This window comes from Mirounga leonina, unplaced genomic scaffold (assembly GCF_011800145.1).
Source record: "Mirounga leonina isolate KUSES-001 unplaced genomic scaffold, KU_Mleo_1.0 Mir_151, whole genome shotgun sequence".
Lineage (NCBI taxonomy): Eukaryota > Metazoa > Chordata > Mammalia > Carnivora > Phocidae > Mirounga > Mirounga leonina.
The window spans coordinates 56,347,320-56,368,678 of NW_023270377.1; the positions used below are offsets into that span (position 1 = coordinate 56,347,320).

A 21,359-nucleotide genomic window follows, 5' to 3' on the forward strand; every position below is an offset into this window, starting at 1 on the left:
ACGCACTTAACTATGACAAACATAAACATATTTTAGGGTTTGATTTCTAGAGTTCCGAATAATACTAGTACCATGAGATGTTCTATGACAAAGCATTTTGAATAGCAAATGGATGTGTCAAAAATGCCATATTCTAGGTGCTCCTCTAGTCATTTCACTTGAACATATTAAAGGCTCTGAAAAGTCCTATAAAAGAAAATGTACTCCAGCATTTCCCAAAACTGTTTGATTACATACCTTTTTTCTACAATAACTATTGTCATCCCTGTTGAAGATGCTTTGGGAAACATTGCTTTGAATGGTTAACAAGCTAATGTTGAAAAAGGAACAATGTTTCCGGATTTTTAATTGAGTCAAATACAGTTGTTATATATAATTTCTAGAAAGAAAGCCAAGATAAAATTTAAAACCTACAAGTTGTTGGAAAGAATGATTGGGAACTTTAAGTCTAAATCAAATATAGGGAAATAATCTTTACTCACAAATTTCTTTTTATAGTTATTTTGTTCAAATCAGGATCCAAAAAGGATTTACATTTCGTTAGTATCTTTATTTTTTTAAAAGATTTTATTTATTTATTAGAGAGAGAGAGAGTGAGCACACGAGTGACAGGGGCAGAGGGAGAGGGAGAGCAGACATCCCTGCAGAGCAGGGAGCCCAATGCAGGACTCAATCCCAAGACCCTGGAATCATGACCTGAGCCTAAGGCAGCCCCTTAACCACCTGAGCTACCCAGGCACCGCTGGTTAGTTTGTTTATTAAATCTCCTTTATCTATAACAGTTTCCACCTGCTCTTCTCTTTTTTAGTTCTCCATTACATTTATTTGTTGAAGTGACCAGGTCTTTGTCATAGAATTTGGCTGATTGCTTCCAGATAGTGTTGACAGGTTTCTCCTGTATTTCCTGTAGCTGAATCTAGAGATGTTTAAGTTAGGTTTGAATCCCCATACTGTACACACACACACACACACACACACACACACACATGCACACCCCACTACCCCACCACCCCACCCCCGCCCAAGAATACTTCTCATGCTTTCTATTGTGTCATATCAGGTGGCACATACTAATTGTCCCACTCTTAGTGATGTTAATTTTAAGATTGACCTGTGAGTTCATTATAAAGCTCCCGTCACCTTTTTTTCTTAATGGTTTTATCATGTGACCTAGATCCATTATTTCATTGGACATTAAAGTGGTGATTTTCCAATTACTTCATTCTTTATTCACTTAAACTATTGAACAGTAAAGATTTAGCCTAATAGACCCAAGGTTCCTAACCCTTTTTTTTCTATAGTGTAAAATCTGCATGTTACATGTATTTGTCTACTCATTATAAAAAGATGGAAGGGAAATAGAGCTAAAATGTCAGTAAAAGTATTTTATTTCACACTGAAATAGAAAAAGTAATAAGCTTAGTGAAAATCATATAATATTACATTTAAAATTATTCTTTATTTAAAAATCTGTACTGTTGGGGCGCGGTGGCTCAGTTGGTTAAGCGTCTGCCTTCAGCTCAGGTCATGATCCCAGGTTCCTTGGATCGAGTCCCACATCAGGCTCCTGGCTTGGCGGGGAGTCTGCTTCTTTCTGCCCTTCCCCCTGTTGGTGCGCACTCTCGCTCACTCTCTCTTTCTCTCTCTCTCAAAAATAAATGATCTTTAAAAAGAAATAAATAAAAATCTGTACTGTAAAACACTAAGCCATTGCTTAATGTTTTATTATAGGCAGTACAAGGACCTGTGGAATATGAGTGATGACAAACCCTTTCTATGCACTGCCCCTGGATGTGGCCAGGTAATATATAAATTACTTTAAATCATTTTATATATTCATATTTATTAAAACATTGATGAAAGTTTATGTTGTCATTAAAAGGATTCTCCTACAATTTTTTGTAAAATTTTGGAGTTAGAATGTAAATAACCCAGAAAAATTTTGGGAAGAAATTTTTTTTCCTCAATAGTATATTTGAGTTTTTAAAAACACAATCTAATATGGAAAAAAAAAGTTAGAAGTCTTGTAATGGAAAGGTGAATACCTAGACAAAATCCAGGGCTTAATAGTATCTTCATTTGACCATTATTGGTTGAAAATAATTGTAAATTGCTTAATTGGAAATCAAATATACATTATCTTGTTTGAAAATTATATTACTTGCTGAACTCTTATGAAATTAACTAATATTTACCTCTGACAGTGTCACTAATGCATTAATGTTCTTAATGTACCTAAGTCTAACATCTTCAGAGCATGTATGAAAGCATTTTCAGAAAATAATCTTTCTACATTGTATCAAAAAATAATATTTCAGTGTTTTTAACAGGCCATTAAATTATTAATCTGTTGCTGTTATAATAATTCTAACTTTAAAATAACTATAGACACAAGAAATGAAAGCATAAATTTAATGTGTAGCCAAATTACAGAGTACTTAAATATACAAACTATAAATCATAAATAAGCATTAGTGTTTCATTGGTTCTTACTTGTTTTCTTTAGTTGATGTTTTAAATTGAGGTATAATTGATATACTGCACATACTTACACAATTTCATGTTTTAATGTGTATATGCTCATAAAACCATCACCATAATTAAGATCGAGAACATACTCCTCACCCCAAAAGTTTTGTCATGCCCAGTTGTTACCGCTCCTGCCTTTGTAAAACACTACTCTGCCATATGTTCCTATAGATTAGTTTGCATTTTCTAGAATTTTATGTAGAGTCATACAGTATGTACTTTTGTCTGGCATTTTTTGTTCCTTATAATTAATTTGCGATTTCCCCATGTTATGTGACCAATAGTTAATTCCTTTTCATTGAGGAGTAATATTTCATTATTATGCAGTTGTGGACATTTGGCTTATTTCCAATTTTTACTTATTACAGATAAAGCTGGTATAATTGTGTACAAGTCTTTGGTATGGATGCATGCTTTCTTTTCTCTTGGGTAAATGCATAAGAATGAAATGATGCGATCGTATGTTAGATATATATTTACTTTTGAAGAAATTGCCAAGCTGTTTTCCAAAATGGATGCACTTTCCACCAGGAGTGTATGAATCTTGTGCCATTTCTTTGCCTACATTTGGTGTTGGCAGTCTTCTAATTTTAGCCATTTTCCTTGTGTGTATAGTGATATATCATGTGATTTTAAATTGCATTTCTTTGATGAAAAGATGAGCACTTGTTCATGTGCTTATTGGCCATTTGCATTATTTTTTGTGACATATCTCTTCAAATCTTTTGCTGTTTTTAAAAGTCAGGTTGTCTTTCTTTTAATTATTAACTTGTAAGAGTTCTTTATATATCCTGGATACCAGTCCATTGTCAAATAGTTTCTCCAAGTCTGTGGTTTGCATCTCAGTTTTCATGATAAAAGCTTTTGATCCACAGATCTAATTTTAATGAAGTCTAATGTATTAATTTTTTCTCTTTTATGGTTATTGCTTTCTGTGACTTGTCTAAGAAATCTTTGCCTACCTTTAAGTCACAAAGGCATTATTCTCCTTTGTTTTTCCTGAAAGCTTGTTTTTCATTTAGGCCTCTGTTTCATCTTGAATTCATTTTTCCACATGGTTTTTCAGATATTCGAACATCATTTGTTGAAAAGATTTTTCTTTCTCCATTAATTTGCTTCAGCTCCTTTATTGAAAATCAAATTATGGTATAAGTGTAGGTCTATTTCTGAGCTTTCTACTCTGTTCCTTTCATCAGTCTGTCAACTTTTATGCTAGTACCACAATGTCTTGATTACTCTAGCTTTACAGTAATGCTTCTAGTCAGGTAAGGTAAGTTCACCAGTTTAGTTCTTCTTTTTGAGATTGTTCTGGATAGTCTTTTAATTTTAGTCATTATGGTGAGGATGTAGTGGTATCTCATTATGATCTTAATTTTCATGATATATATCTAAAGATGTTGAACCAGGGTAAAGATAGGAAGTTACAGGGTTGGTGCTACTTAGATAGGTTTGTCAGGGAATGCCTCTCTGATAAGGTGACATTTGAATTAAGACATGAAAATGTAGGAGCAGAGCTCTGGAGGAAGTTTTTCAAACTGAAGGAACAACAAATATAAAGTTTCTAAGGAGGGAATGGGTTTGGGTGTATTTAAAAACAGAAAGACGACTATTGTGGCTGGAGCATATAGTGACCAACAAGGATAAGAGTAAGAGATTCTGTCAGGTAGAATAAAATAGTCCATACCCTGTAGGGCTTTGTAGACTGTGATAAAGTGTTTGGGCTTTATTCACAGAGCAATGAAAGCCATTACTGAGCTAAGAGTGGAAACGGGGAATAGAGACTGACAGCTGTCAGGTGAGAGATAATGGTGGCTTTGTCTAGGTGCTAATAGTGGACAATATAGAGAAATAGAGTCATTTGACATATATTTTGGAGATATATTAGATACTAATTTTTCTATAAATTCAAGAAAGCTAAAAAAACTACACTTCCCAGAATTTTTTGTGAATAGTATTTCCTAAGAAATCGAAAGTTCAAATAAGAATTGATTTTAGAAGCACCAATTTGGTGGTGGTGGTACAAGTTATTTTTTTGTCGTAAGTATTGATATTATTCCAAATTTGAATTTTAGCTTTAATGCACTTAAATTTAAATTTTCAAATTTAAAATTTTTTAAAATACATTTTGTTGATAATGTTATTTTGGAGAGAGACCTATAGAAATCAATGCAAACTGTTTTTTCTTGCTATTAAAAAATATTTTTATGTGCCTCAGTCACTATTAGGTATTTCACAGAAAGAGTTCTGTTAATCACATTTGTTTTAAAGTAATGTTCCACTGAATTTGGTGAAAGAGACAAAGTGTGATAATTTAGTGAAAGATTAATTTAACATTGGAACTCTTCTGTTTTATGTGTTAATATCTTTGCTTTTGGTGATGCTTTCATTGAAAATTATTTTACATAGAATGCTTATACATTATAAGCTGTTTTACAAAGGAGATAAAGATTCATTTTATTTAGTCTAAAGTTTCACTGGAGGTGTGTAAGTGTGTGTGTGTAACTTCCTGTTGTTGAATAGATTCCTTCAAACTAGTAAAAGAAGCAGTAAAATGAGCTATTGGCTTTATGGCTTTATAACTTAGTTGTACCTATTTATTCTGTTAAATAGGAAAAAGATCTATATCATGGATGTGAATGCATGTATTAAATGCGGAATGACTGACTTCTTAGGAAGTTAGTTCTGGTGAGTGTTCAAACCTTAGAAACACAGATCTCTCAGATATCAGAGCTTTAATTCATTATAAAAGCAATTGGTTTACCTCCCTTCCATCTGTCAGGTTACCCTTCCTTTTTAACTTTATAAGAGAGATGGTTATCCATCCTACCTTTCTTGACTGCCTTTCCCATTGTTGACTCAGCTGTATGCTCAAAGTCTTGTTGTTTAACAAAATACTGTGTATTTTGCATTGGAGTTGTGCTGTAAATTGCCTGGAAGAAAGAAATTATGAGTTTAATATGTTTAATATATTGTTATACTACTAGTATCATTATTTTTCTACAAAACTTATTTTTAAAATAAACTTTTTAATTTGACTCAGAAAGCAATTCAAATAGATTCTGCAAAAATTTTATCTTAGCATATAGTAGTAGCTATTTTATAAGTATTTGTTGAAAAAGTTTATTTCATTCATTCATATATGTATCTGTGTGTATATATATATGTATATGTATATCTTTTCCTGGTGACTGCCTTTTGACAAGATGGCCTTTGACATTGTTTTTGTTTGTTTGTTTGTTTGAAGTTTCTTGTTAGAGGTAAATAAATTATTTCAAGTGATAGCTAAGGTTAAACTCATCTATTATCAAGTGCCAGTTTCAGTGTATTTTATCCAAGTACATCAATAATATCATATGATCAAAAATCTCTTAATAAATAGCATTTTGGTAAATTTGATCTATAGATCATATATTAAACTTTGTAAATTCATATTTCTTGCATTCACCCTTTTAATAGTCATATGATCTTGAATGTTTTTTTAGGGCCCTTTTAGCTGTTCCTTTTCACTGAGGATCAATCTTGGTACAATTTTCACGTTTTGTACAATTCTATATCTGGTTCCTCTTTGATTTGGATATTTAGATATTTGCTCAAACCAATCCAAGCAGAGAAGAGTTGTAGAATAAATTCCTAGGAGATAACTTTCCAGGTTCTTATCTGTTAATTATGACCTCTACCAAAATGCGTTTATTCACAAGTGTTTAATTATTACCTTCATGGAGAAACTACATTGTTAGGTTCTTTAGATGTAAAGTGATTCCTGCTTTAAGATACTTTTAGTGTGGAATGTAATACACGTATATTTAAAACTCTAATGGAAAATAATGAAATAATGCCTACATTATTCTATAAACTCTACACATATGTTCGTTCTCTAAGAGCTGTTATTCAGCAGTCTATTAAAAGACAACTACTACTTCCTCCAAATTTGGGAAGGATTCTTGAATGATAAAGCAATAGTTACAAAGCTAGTACTTGGTTGGGAAAGAGCTGGATTATTTTTAAATGAACTGCTTTGTTATCATATTGGTTGTTCTTTCTTTGCTGGATTATAAGAAGCATTTTTTAAAATATGGTAACATAAAGAACCTGATTTACTTATTTTGTCCAGGAGTAATATTTCTATAAGAGAAGGAATCTGTTTGGTGTTTTTTTAAAGATTATTTATTTTAAAGCTCACACACAAGCTGGGGGAGGGGTGGGGGAGAGAAAGAGAATCTCAAGCAGACTCCCCGCTGAGCATGAGCCGCCCCCAGCCCAATGACTCGAGGCTCAGTCTCATGACCTTGAGATCATGACCTGAGTTGAAATCAAGAGTTGGATGCTTAACCGAATGAGCCACCCAGGCACCCCAGGAATCCCATTTGGATAGTTTAGGGGAACCAAGTTCAAATATACATAATCTTAACATCCCTATTTAATAAGGATGTAGGGTTAGAGAGTTTATATCTTAATTTGGCATTTTATAATTATTGCTCTGAAATAAAATGTAAGTGCTCCTTATTTTCAGTTATAATTGCTGCTTGATAAGGAGCATCTTCATAAAGGTTGATGTCAGACATTATTTTAAAATGAACTGCTTTGTTGTATTGGTTGCTATTTCTTTGCTGGATTATAAAAAAAGCATTTTTTTTTTTTTTAATGTGGTAACATAAAGAACCTAATTTACTACTTAATTTGTCCAGGAGTAATATTTTTATAAGAGAATTCTCATTTTAAAAGTGGTAAGTAACCTGAAGTCTGTGTAAATACAGTACTTTCTTCTAAAGTCACTGAACCATGGAATACATAGTTCTATGATATGGCAAAAAAAATCAATAGTGGTCTATTTTTAGTGTCCAAATGAAATTTATATGAAGTTTCTTTGCTTCAGGTTTAATTTTTAAATGCTCTCAAATGATTTATGTGACTTATTAATACATCAGTATTGCTTATTCTTGGGTAATGGGTTTTCTATAATTATTTGAAGTCTTGTATGTTTATACTAACAATAGATTCTTTTATAGTTAACAAACTGTTTCATTGTTAATGGTGGTTTTACATGTTGTGGAAATGAATTTCCTTATCATTTTACTTATTTGATCAAATTGAAAATCTTAACTATATTTTAAAACTTTTTGCCACAGCGTTTTACCAACGAGGATCATTTGGCTGTCCATAAACATAAACATGAGATGACACTGAAATTTGGTCCAGCACGTAATGACAGTGTCATTGTGGCTGGTTAGTATATGCTTTTATTAATAGCTTATATACATATTTCACCTGGAATGTGCACAATTTTTGTGTATTCTCTGTAAATAATATAGTCTGGTGATACTCCAATTACTTCATTTACAGTAAATGTTGGCAACATGTATTTTACCCATTACATTTCCATGTTTACTTCTGACCATTCATTTCACTTTTCTGTGTGGTTTTCAAATGTAGATTTCAGTGTTTTGTGGAAGTTAATTAGAACCCCGGGAGCATTTATAGCATCTCCAAAGTTTACATTTAATTGATAATTGAACTAATGTGATGTTTAGTCAATGTTTCTTTTAGCTTTTTACACCTGGTTTGCAGTGCTGTGGGAAGAGAGGAAATGATCAAGCTCCTCCTGTTGGAGAAAGATCAATTAGCAGACTTGTTCACTAGAATTTTGTTGATATTTCTTTTGGGACTAAAACATCTGTGTTAGTAAAAATACTCTCAGTAAAGGGGCCTAAATTCAGTCAATGCTTTTTGTGTGTGTTTTGATCCTGTGAACATACAGTATCACATAAGCAGATGATTATCTTTCACAGTATGTGAAAAGAGAAAATGTCATGCATTGTTTTATTGTCCTTTCATGCTGTATTAGCTGCCCCTTTTTTGGTATTTAAATATATATGTACACACATCTATGTATATGGACACACACATAATATGCATAGTTTTACTGCATTTTGTATATTTTATAAGTATTGTTATAAGAAGAGAAAGTTTTATATAAATTTCAGACCCTTTTGTGTCATAACCACAGAGTCACATAAGTATTCAAAATCAACCCTAAATTATTATTTTCTCTTTTGAAGTTTGGGTTATACTATTTGTCAGTCTGGAATTAATCCTGAAATCTGAATATTATTAGTATTTTGAAATTATTACCCAACATACAGATTAAATTATCATATGCAAGCCTTTATAGTGATAATGAGGCAGATGGTTTTTCCTGTACTTTCAGTATCATAATTTTTGTAATGAAAAAATTAGAGTTAACAAAAAGTTGGTAATTTGTCAAAAACTACTTAGGAAAAATGAAAGAGCATGTTGAGCATTTCTTTAGTTCCATAAGTAAAAGGAAGCAGAGAAGAGTGAGGTATGCACTTCTTTAGAATATTGTACATCAGATATTAAGAGCTGGAACCCAAAAAAGTAGTCAAAGTAACAACAACCTGGACAGTTCACTCTCCTAGGGATATAAATAAGGTCTTTGCTTGTCTGAAATTTATTGCCCTAACCAACATCTGTAACTTTTCAACTCAAAAATGTTTTGAGATTGGTTTCTAGAAATTTCCTGTTGGTTTACCTTTATTATAGTAGAAAAACAGAACACATTCAAACACAGCATTTAACCATTTTTTTACTAACATGTTGAAATTAGTAGTTTAGCATTACTGTATAAGTATGATGCATGATGTGTGTGGTATATATTTGATGATCAATAGCCATAAGCCACTGCATGTTTAAACAATTGTGCCTGTATTGACTTTCCTTTTCTCACACCTGATCATTTTGGTAATCACTGATAACAATGTTTTATTATGCATATGCATTTTATTTGTAAGACTTTTCTCCTCTCCCTTGATGGCACATTAGGAGCCTTTTGTTGAGCTGAGATAGACAAACCCTTTGATTATGAACAGAGGAGACAAATTTATATTCACTTTACTAATTCACCTATAATGGACTTAAGCTGATATGTATACCCTGAGCCCTTGCTGTAGTAAATTTCAGAAGTCTTTTGAGGGTTTAGTGAGTATGTATGTTGTAGACTAATAGGTAAAATGATGACACAAGAGAGTCCCTTTAGTAATTTAGATAATACTAGTCGTGTTTGAGATAGGCTTACATTATAGCTAATGTGTATGACATATAGGTCATTTTGGTGTTAAATATATTTATATGTAGTAAGCATATTAGTACTCGAGATACATGTGGGGCAAAGATGAAATAATAAGTAATGCCAATTCTGGGGACACAATATTTAACAAATATATGAATTTTAATTTTATAAAAAACCAGGAGTCATCCTTATACTTTTATTTAGTTTAGACTAGATTCCTGATAAAACTTATAACTTGATGCCCTAAAATACATAAAATGTGAATAGAATTTCAGTGTGCCACCAGCTCTGGTCAATATGAATAAATAGCATGGCAAATAATAAGACAAATAGGCAAAATCCATAAGTATACTATTTTTCATTCAACATGGACCTTAACTAGTATTTATTCCATAACCAGTACATGTGTTAATGTACATAGCATGAGTACATAATCAAGTATAGTTAAAATATTTCACGTTGTGAGAAAGTAGAGTTGACTGTTCCTCTGCTGCCTAGAGATTAAGGTAGAACATTCCATAAATATGTAACTTATATAGCCCCTTGTTCCAAGCTTGAAAAATGCATTAAATTGGCTTCTGTGGATAGTGATAAAGGAGGGTTTTGTTTTGGTTTGTTTTTGTTTTAGGGCTCTTATTTTAACCTTCTTTTTCTTCCTTGTAGTATTTTGATCTACCTACTAAAAATTCTGTTTTATCTTGAGCTTGCTTTCGTAATAGATTATGAACACTAGTGGAAGGTCCAATTTAGAGTGAATGAATATACATGCTCTTGTCCTAGTTTTCCCCAAACTGCATGTATTTTAAACAATCATAATTTTTAATAATGTAAAATTTTTAAAATTCTTACTGCTCTAAATAATGATAATAGTTGATCTCTGAGTAGAAGATGATTATGTCATTCTAAGAGAGAAGGTCTGGACTAAGGAACAAGAAGGACTTTTTTCTCATACTTTTATGGTTCATAAAGTTGGAGGAAATATCTTGAACTGCAACAAAAACTTAACCAAATTTTGTTTGCTTTAAAGGAAGAGGTCTTTCCAAAGAGAGAATTAACAGCTGACTGAACCAGTCCTGCTAATTTGTTAACTTACTAGCTATATTTCAGGGTCCTGTATGATATTTAAATCTATGGGATTGCTTCTTGACATTTATTTCAGATCAGACCCCAACACCAACAAGATTCTTGAAAAACTGTGAAGAAGTGGGTTTGTTTAATGAGTTGGCAAGTCCATTTGAGAATGAATTCAAGAAAGCCTCAGAAGACGACATTAAAAAAGTATGTTATTAACCATGAAATTAAAAATATTTCTAACAAAACAATAGTCATAGCTTACACTTCTTTCTTATTTTAGATACACTGGCACATTTTGAACTTCTGACATTTTCTTTAATGTTTGTATTTTAGATGCCTCTAGATTTATCCCCTCTTGCAACACCCATCATAAGAAGCAAAATTGAGGAGCCCTCTGTTGTAGAAACAACTCACCAGGATAGTCCTTTACCTCACCCAGAGTCTACTACCAGTGATGAAAAGGTTAGAAATTTATATTTTTGGGAGAAACACAGAACTTAGTGTAAAAAAAACAGTACCCCAAGTAAAGTTTAATATTTGATTTACCTAAAATGTTAATGTAAAAAAATAAAAAAATAAAAAAAAATAAAATGTTACTGTAATAAGTTGTACATAATTGAGTATCAGGTTGTATCTTATATGTGAAAGCCTGTGAATACTCCTAGAAATTTCAGGGAAGGAAGCTGTCACCTTTAAAGATAATTGGCTCTTTATTACACACAGAAAAATTACAGGGGAGAACAGCAATCATTTTAGATAAAACTTATTTTTTTAAGGCTGCATAAATTTATAAAGTGAATTTAATTTTTCTGGGTTTTGCTATTTTATCCTTTGCCGCTTTTATATAGTGACAGCTTTTTCTTTACAACTAAAAATTGCTTGAACCAAGGTTATTTAGGCTAAGGGCTACATGAATAGTTACTCATTCTTGGCAATGGGTCTTTGGTACTACCAACTAAGATGATGATGATACTGTCTTAGTACAAGCCTTTTGTCGGTGGTTTAGGGCCTCATTCCTGGATCTTGAATACCTTGGTAACTTGGGAACCCCCTGGGCTATATAGTGTGTGTTGAGTAACCATTATTGTGGTTCTTTTTTTTTTTTTTTTTAAGAGATGGGGAGAGAGAGGGGGGGAGAGGAGTGGGGAGGGGCAGAGGGAGAAAGAGAATCTTAAGCAGGCTGCACGCCCAGCACGGAGCCTGACACAGGGCTCAATCTCAAAACCCTGAGATCATGACCTGTGCTGAAATCTAAGAGTTGGATGCTTAACCACCCAGGTGCCCCATGGGTATTTCTTGATCACTTTTTATTCATAAGCACTTATAATGAACAAATATGTGGCACAATGAAGAGGCACTGACAATGTCTTTTTCTAGCTTATGTTATTCTAAAACCATAAATGAATTAATGGACTTCTGTCATGGCAAAGAATTTAGAAGTAAGGCAGAAAAAGTAACTTCCTACTTAGGAATAAATGCTTTGACCTTAGATGTTTTGAAGGTTTTTTTCCTCATTTCCTAATTATAAAAGTGAGTCTCATTATAAAAAATATGAGGGAGACAACCAAAATCACCTCTTAGCCCATAATTGAGTGATAAGAATGACTAATATTATGAAACATTTTTCATAGATATATGCATGCATTTATACAAATATCCATATATAAGTGAATAATTAGAAGGATAGATGGATACAAAGAAAAATGCAAAGAAAGAGCCTAGTTTACTTTTTATTTTTTTTAAAGATTTTATTTATTTATTTGTTTGTTTTATTTTATTTTTGAGAGAGAAAGGGAGAGACTGGGCACAAGGGGAGTGGGAGAGGGAGAAGCAGACTCTCTGCTGAGCAGGGAGCCTGATGTGGGGCTCGATCCCAGGACCCTGGGATCATGACCTGAGCCGAAGGCAGACCCTTAACTGACTGAGCCACCCAGGCACTCCTACTTTTTAATTTAAAACAAATATTTTTAAAAAATTTTTAAGTAAGCTCTATACCCAACATGGGGCTTGAACTCACAACCCCAAAATCAAGAGTCACATACTCTACCAACTAAACCAGGCAGGTGCCCCAATCCTAGTTTACTTTTATATTGTGCTTTAGACATTCAGCATTAATGAACACTTTGCCATGTCATTAGAAAATTTCCAAAATACTAATTTTTAATGGTTGTACTTTATCATTATCTTAATGTATCTAATTATCCTGTTCTTTTTGGACAAAAAGATTATTTCCACATTATCACAGTTATAGGAAATGCTGTTAACTCTATGATATAAATATCTTTTTTTCTAAAGAGCTTTCTAGTCCCATCACACTCAACAGTTTTTCCCTCTTCACTGCTGCTTTAGCATCTTTCAAGGGTAATCCTTCTTCCCGCATTCCTGTCTTTAGCCTCCCCGTGGGCAGGGCATAATCACACCAAGTTATAAAAGTCTGTTTTGGGCTTCCTTCACTTCTTTTTCTCACTTTTCTTCATACGTGATCTCATCTGTAGTCATAACTTTAAAAACCAACTAAATGCTGATGATTCTCAAACTTAAATCAACCAAGATATCTCCTGAATTTCCATATTCATCTCCAACTCCCATTGTGACATTTACCTTTCTGTATCTTATAACCATCTTAAACTTAATATATCTAAGTCAGAGCTCTTGATTCTTTCCCTATCTTGTAAATTTTCCTTTTTTTTTTTAAATTAACATAATGTATTACTTGTTTCAGGGGTACAGGTCTGTGATTCATCAGTCTTACACAATTCACAGTGCCCACCATAGTACATAACCTCCCCAATGTCACCCAGCCACCCCATGCCTCCCACGCCCCACCACTCCAGCAACCCTCAGTTTGTTTCCTGAGATTAAGGGTCTCTTGTGGTTTGTCTCCCTACCTGGTTTCATCTTGTTTCATTTTTCCCTCCTTTCCCCTATGAGGCTCATATATCATATACCCCTATGTGCCATTATATCAAGTGCCCTCCTATTGCATCACCCAACTACCCCATTCTCCCACCCACCATCCCTCCAACAACCCTCAATTTGTTTCCCATGATTAATTGTCTCTTACGGTTTGTCTCCTCTGATTTCATCTTGTTTTATTTTTCCCTCCCTTCCCCTATGATCCTGTTTTCTTTCTTAAATTCCACATACCAGTGAGATCGTATGATACTTGGCTTTTTCTGATTGACTTAACTTCACTTAGCATAATACCCTCTAATTCCATCCAAGTTGTTGCAAATGGCAAGATTTCGGTTTTCTTTTTGATGGCTGCATAATATTCCATTGTGTATATGTGTGTGTATATATATATATATATACACACACACACATCCATTCATCTGTTGATGGACATCTAGGCTCTTTCCATAGTTCGGCTATTGTGGACATTGCTGCTATAAACATTGGGGTGCACGTGCCCCTTTGGATCACTACATTTGTATCTTTGGGGTAAATACCCAGTAGTGCAATTGCTGGGTCATACGGTAGCTCTCTTTTCAACTTTTTGAGGAACCTCCATACTGTTTCCCAGAGTGGCTGCACCAGCTTGCATTCCCACCAACAGTGTAAGAGGGGTCCCCTTTCTCCACATCCTCACCAACATCTGTCATTTCCTGACTTGTTAATTTTAGCCATTCTGACTCGTGTGAGGTGGTATCTTATTGAGGTTTTGATTTGTATTTCCCTGATGCCAAGTGATTTGGATCACTTTTTCATATGTCTGTTGGCTATTTGGATGTCTTCTTTGAAGAAATGTCTGTTCATGTCTTCTGCCCTTTTCTTCATTGGATTATTTATTCTTTGGTTGTTGAGTTTAATAAGTTCTTTATAGAATTTGGATTCTAGCCTTTTATCTGATATGTCATTTGCAAATATCTTCTCCCATTCTGTCTGTTGTCTTTTGGTTTTGTTGACTGTTTCCTTTGCTGTGCAAAAGATTTTTTATCTTGATGAAGTCCCAGTAGTTCATTTTTGCACTTGCTTCCCTTGCCTTTGGCAATGTGTGTAGGGAGAAGTTGCTGCGGCTGAGGTCAAAGAGGTTGCTGCCTGTGGTCTCCTCAAGGATTTTGATGGATTCCTGTCTCACATTGAGGTCTTTCATCCATTTTGAGTCTCTTTTTGTGTGTGGTGTAAGGAAATGATCCAGTTTCATTCTTCTGCATGTGGCTGTCCAATATTCCCAACACCATTTGTTGAAGAGACTGTTTTTTTTCCATTGAACGTTCTTTCCTGCTTTGTCGAAGATTAGTTGACCCTAGAGTTGAGGGTCCATTTCTGGGCTCTCCATTCTGATCCATTGACCTATGTGTCTGCTTTTGTGCCAGTACCATACTGTCTTGATGATGACAGCTTTGGAATAGAGCTTGAAGTCCGGAATTGTGATGCCACCAGCTTTGGTTTTCTTTTTCAACATTCCTCTGGCTTATTCAGGGTCTTTTCTGGTTCCATACAAATTTTAGGATTATTTATTCCATTTCTTTGAAAGAAGTTGATGGTATTTTGATAGGGATTGCATTAAATGTGTAGATTGCTCTAGGTAGCATTGACATCTTCACAATATTTGTTCTTCCAATCCATGAGCATGGAACGTTTTTCCATTTCTTTGTGTCTTCCTCAATTTATTTCATGCGTATTCTATACTTTTCTGAGTACAGATCCTTTGCCTCTTTGGTTAGATTCATTCCTAGGTATCTTATGGTTTGGGTGCAATTGTAAATGGGATCGACTCCTTAATTTCTCTTTCTTCTGTCTTGTTGGTGTATAGAAATGCCACTGACTTCTGTGCATTGATTTTATATCCTGCCACTTTACTGAATTCCGGTATGAGTTCTAGCAGTTTTGGGGTGGAGTCTTTTGGGTTTTCCACATAAAGTATCATATCATCTGCAAAGAGTGAGAGTTTGACTTCTTCATTGTCAATTCGGATGCCTTTTATTTCTTTTTGTTGTCTGATTGCTGAGGCTAGGACTTCTAGTACTATGCTGAACAGCAGTGGTGATAGTGGACATCCCTGCTGTGTTCCTGACCTTAGGGGGAAAGCTTTCAGTTTTTCCCCATTGAGAATGATATTCGCTGTGGGTTTTTCATAGATGGCTTTTATGATATTGAGGTATGTACCCTCTGTCCTTACACTTTGAAGAGTTTTAATCAAGAAAGGATACTGTACTTTGTCAAACAGATGCTTTTTCTGCATTTATTGAGAGGATCATATGGTTCTTGTTCTTTCTTGTTATTAATTTATTGTATCACATTGATTTGCAGATGTTGAACCAACCTTGCAGCCCAGGAATAAATCCTACTTGGTCCTGGTGAATAATCCTTTTAATGTACAGTTGTATCGTATTGGCTAGTGTTTTCGTGAGAATTTTTGCATCCGTGTTCATCAGGGATATTGGTCTGTGGTTCTCCTTTTTGTGATGGGGTCTTTGTCTGGTTTTGGAATCAAGGTAATGCTGGCCTCATAAAATGAGTTTGGAAGTTTCCATTTCTATTTTCTGGAACAGTTTCAGAAGAATAGGTATTAATTCTTCTTTAAATGTTTGGTAGAATTCCCCTGGGAAGCCATCTGGCCCTGGGCTCTTGTTTGTTGGGAAATTTTTGATGACTGCTTCAATTTCCTTAGTGGTTATGGGTCTGTTCAGGTTTTCTGTTTCTCCCTGGTTCAGTTTTGGTAGTTTATACATCTCTAGGAATGCATCCTTTTCTTCCAGGTTATCTAATTTGTTGGCATATGGTTGCTCATAATATGTTTTTATTATTGTTTATATTTCTTTGGGGTTGGTTGTGATCTCTCCTCTTTCATTCATGATTTTATTTATTTGGGTCATTTCTCTTTTCTTTTTGATAAGTCTGGCCAGGAGTTTATCAATCTTACTCTTTCAAGGAACCAGCTCCTAGTTTCGTTGATCTGTTCTACTGTTCTTTTGGTTTCTATTTCATTAATTTCTGCTCTGATCTTTATTAATTCTCTTCTCCTGCTGGGCTTAGGCTTTATTTGCTGTTCTTTCTCCAGCTCCTTTAGGTGTAGGGTTAGATTGTGTATTTGAGACCTTTCTTATTTCTTGAGAAAGGCTTGTATTGCCACCTTTGCTGCATCCTAAAGATTTTGAACAGTTGTGTTTTCATTTTCATTTGTTTCCATGAATTTTTTAAATTCTTTAATTTCCTGGTTGACCCATTCATTCTTTAGTAGGATGCTCTTTAGCCTCCATGTATTTGAGTTCTTTCCGACTTTCCTCTTGTGATTGAGTTCTAGTTTCAAAGCATTGTGGTCTGAAAATATGCAGGGAATGATCCCAGTCTTTTGGTACTGATTGAGACCTGATTTGTGACCCAGGATGTGATCTATTCTGGAGAGTGTTCCATGGGCACTAGAGAAGAGTGTGTATTCTGTTGCTTTGGGATGGAATGTTCTGAATATATCTATGAAGTACATCTGGTCCAGTGTGTCATTTAAGGTCTTTAGTTCCTTGTTGATCTTGTGCTTAGATCTGTCCATTTCAGTGAGGGGCGTGTTAAAGTCCCCTACTATTATTGTATTACTGTTGATGTGTTTCGTTGATTTTGTTATTAATTAGCTTATATAATTGGCTGCTCCCATGTTAGGGGCATAGATATTTAAAATTGTTAGATCTTCTTTTTGGATAGACCCTTTAAGTATGATGTAGTGTCCTTCCTCATCTCTTATTATAGTCTTTGGTTTAAAATCTAATTTGTCTGATAGTAGGATTGCCACCCCAGCTTTCTTTTGATGTCCATTAGCATGGTAATTTCAATCTGGAAGTGTCTTTGGGTCTAAAATGAGTCTCTTGCAGACAGCATATCGATGGGTCTTGTTTTTTTATCCAATCTGATACCCTTTGTCTTTTGATTGAGGCATTTAGCCCATTTACATTCAGAGTAACTATGGAAAGATATGAATTTAGTGTCATTGTATTGCCTGTAAGGTGACTGTTACTGTATATTGTCTCTGTTCCTTTCTGGTCTATGTTATTTTTAGGCTCTTTCTTTGCTTAGAGGACATCTTTCAATATCTCTTGTAGGGCTGGTTTGGTGTTCGCAAATTCTTTTAGTTTTTGTTTGTCCTGGAAGCTTTTTATCTCTCCTTCTATTTTCAATGACAGCCTAGCTGGAGTATAGTATTCTTGGCTGCATGTTTTTCTCATTTAGTGCTCTGAATATATCATGCCAGTCCTTTCTGGCCTGCCAGGTCTTTGTGAATAGGTCTGCTGCCAGTCTAATGTTTCTACCATTGTAGGTTACAGACCTCTTGTCCTGAGCTGCTTTCAGGATTTTCTCTTTGTCTCTGAGACTTGTGAGTTTTACTATTAGATGTTGGGGTATTGACCTATTTTTATTAATTTTGAGAGGGGGCTCTCTGTGCCTCCTGGATTTTGATGCCTGTTTCCTTCCCCAAATTAGGGAAATTCTCTGCTACAATTTTCTCCAATATACCTTCTGTCCCTCTCTCTCTTTCTTCTGGGATCCCAATTATTCTGATGTTGTTTCGTCTTATGGTATCACTTATCTCTTGAATTCTGCCCTTGTGATCCAGTAGTTGTTTATCTCTCTTTTTCTCAGCTTTTTTATTCTCCATGATTTGGTCTTCTGTATCACTAATTCCCTCTTCTGCTTCATTTATCCTAGCAGTTAGAGCCTCCATTTTTTATTGCACCTCATTAAGAGCCTTTTTGATTTCAACTTGGTTAGGTTTTAGTTATTTTATTTCTCCCGAAAGGGATTCTCTGGTATATTCGATGCTTTTTTCAAGCCCAGCTCGTATCTTTATAATCGTCATTTTGAACTCTGGTTCTGACATCTTACTAATGTCTGTATTGATTAGGTCCCTGGCAGTTGGTACTGCCTCTTGTTCTTTTTTTTGAGGTGAGTTTTTCTGTCTTGTCATTTTGTCTAGAGGAAAATAGATGAATGAGAGAACAAAATGCTAACAGGGTAACAACAACCCCAGAAAAATATACACTAAACAAATCAGAAGAGACCTGAAACCAGGGGGGGAAAGAAGGAAAAAAAAAAAGAATATGATCAGGCTGGTGAATAGATCAGAGTCACACATTAGATTTTGGGCATACTTTGGTCTGTTCAAAGACACTGCCTCCCAAAATTTTAAAGAAGGAAAAGCTTATATATATACAAAAATAAGGGTAGATACGATGAAGGAATGGAATATGACTGTAAAGATGAAAATTAAAAAAGGTTTTAAAAGGATTGATAAGTTGTTTGAAAAAAGAATGAAAAACAATGAAAGAAAAGAATGTGATCAGGTGGGAGACTAAAACAACATCATACACTAGATTTAGGGTATATTTTGGTCTGTTAGAAGAAACTGTATCCCAAAATTTTAAAGAAAGAAAAAAATATATACAGAAAACAAGGTTAAATACAATGAAGAGATAGAATATGACTGTAAAACTGAAAAAAAAGATTTTAAGAAACGAATTGATAAGATGTTGGTTGAAAAGGAAAGAAGAAAATTCAACTAAAAAAATAGAAAAAGAAAAAAATAAAGAGAATTTTAAAAATTAACTTTGAAAGACTAAAGCATCATGGGAAAAAAGCCATGAATTCTATGTGCTCTGTTCCCCTAGCGCTGGGGTTTTGCCATTCTCATTGATCAGTAAACTTGGTCTTGGCTGGATGTTCTTGCTGATCTTCTGGGGCAGGGGCCTGTTGCACTGATTCTCAAATGTCTTTGCCGGAGGCAGAATTGCACCGTCCTTGCTGGGGGCCACACTAAGTAATCTGCTGGGGTTTGCTCTCGGTAGCTTTTGTTCCCTGAAAGCTTTCAGTAGAGCTGAGAGCCCATGCCTCGGCTCCATCTCTGCAGCCAGCTTCCCTGCTCCGAACCCTGGGAGCTCTGCTGCACTCAGGCACCCCTGGTCTTTCTGTGACCCCGTGGGTCCTGAGACCACACTGTCCCAGTGAGGGTTCCACCCCCCACTTAGCCACTGGAGCAACATCCCTCAGAGGAGCAGACTTCTAAAAGTTCTGATTTGTGCTCTGCTGCTCTATCACTTGCGGGTAGCCAGCAGACGGAGGCTCCCTCCCCCCACGGTCTGTCTTCCAAATATTGCCTTGGATTCACTTCTCCGCAAGTCCTACCTTCCAGAAAGTGGTTGCTTTTCTGTTCAGAGAGTTGTTGCTGTTCTTTTCTTCGATCTCCTGTTGAGTTTATAGGTGTTTAGAGTGGTTTGATAATTATCTAGCTGAATTCCTGGGACCAGAAGAAATTTGGGTCTCCTACTTCTCCAAAATCTTGCTCCTCCCCCATCTTGCTCCTCCCCTATCTTAGTAAATTTTCTCTCCATCCCATCTAGTTGCTCAAGCCAAGAATCCTTAATTCCTTCTTTTTCTTTCTTTTTTTAAAAGGTTTTATTTATTTCTTAGAGAGAGAGCACAGGGTGGGGGGGCAGAGGGAGAGGAACAAGCAAACTCCCCACTCAGCAGGGAGCCTGATGCAGGGCTTGATCTGTTTGATCACCTAAGCCAAAGTCAAATGCTCAACCGACTGAGCCACCCAGGCGCCCCCCTTCTTTTTCTTCACACCAAAGCAACAGCAAATCTTATCAGACATACCTCCTGAAATATCCTTAATTTATCTTCTTCAGTCTTCAGTGTCACCACTTTACTCCAAGCCATCATCTTCTTTTACGTGGATTATTAACAGTTATCTTCTAACTGGATTTTCTGTTTCCATCTCTAATTTTCTATAGATGGCTTTGTTTTTAATACATTATAATCACTTTTCTGCTTAAAATCCTTCAGTGGTTTGCCATTACTTTTAAGATAACTAATACTCCTCAGTGCGCCTGGATGGTGAAGTCTCTTGGGTGTCTCTTGGTTTTGGCTCCCGTCATGATCTTAGGGTTCTGGGATCGAGCCCCACATTAGGCTCCACACACTCTTTCTCTGTCTCAAATAAATAAATCTTAAAAAAAAGAGAACAAATACTCCTTTCATAAGGCCTCATTGATCTGAGCTTGTCTACCCATTCAGCCTTCACCTCATGCCACTCTAATATGTTCATCAATTATTCTAAGTTTTTTCATACCTCAAAGACATTACTCCCAGTATTCTTCCCTCTCCCTCGATAGAATTCTCCCCTTGTTATCTTTCCAGTATCAGTTCATTCAGCACCATTTTTGCAAGGAAGCTCACCTTATCTCACTTGCTTTCTGAAGTAGCCAACTCCAGCCTTCCCTCAGTTAATCTTTCATGATTTATTATGTTGTACTATTACTCTGTAACTATCTGAAATTTTCTTGTTTTACCCATTGTCTCTTCTCAGTAGCCCTTGAGGGCGTGCTATAAATTCCCAAACTTGTTGAATAAGTAAAGTTCCAGTAGTACTAGTTGATCTTTCTTCCTAGGTAGCTTAATAAGATTTTGATAATAAGCAGCATAGAGATCAATTCAAAGAACATAGTAGGCTCAGTTTTTACTCTAACTGGTTAAGAAGTTCTAGGTAAAGCCCTTAATCTCTTCCTAATCTGTAAAACTGGGGAAAACACCATGTTTAAGGTGCTGGCTAACTCGCAGATTCTGTTTTCCTTTAATTTGGAAAGATTTCACTCTAATAATTATTTTACATTCAGGATATTAATCAGTATTACTTGGCCTTTTGACATTGAGAAATTATTGGTAGTGGGGGGTGGTA

General features: G+C 35.0%; 1 protein-coding gene across 9 annotated transcripts in view; it reads left to right on the plus strand.

Annotated features, from left to right (window-relative positions):
• Positions 1 to 21,359, plus strand: part of ATF2 (activating transcription factor 2) — a 102,786-nt gene that overhangs the window by 28,232 nt on the left and 53,195 nt on the right. For 8 of the 9 annotated variants that reach the window (XM_035007709.1, XM_035007706.1, XM_035007703.1 and 5 more), the window contains 4 exons: positions 1,732 to 1,801; positions 7,656 to 7,752; positions 10,776 to 10,894; positions 11,024 to 11,152. In XM_035007709.1, the coding sequence (XP_034863600.1) occupies positions 1,732 to 1,801; positions 7,656 to 7,752; positions 10,776 to 10,894; positions 11,024 to 11,152 (415 nt within the window). The remainder of the gene's footprint in view (positions 1 to 1,731; positions 1,802 to 7,655; positions 7,753 to 10,775; positions 10,895 to 11,023; positions 11,153 to 21,359) is intronic. The other variant, XM_035007710.1, reaches the window with a different exon arrangement.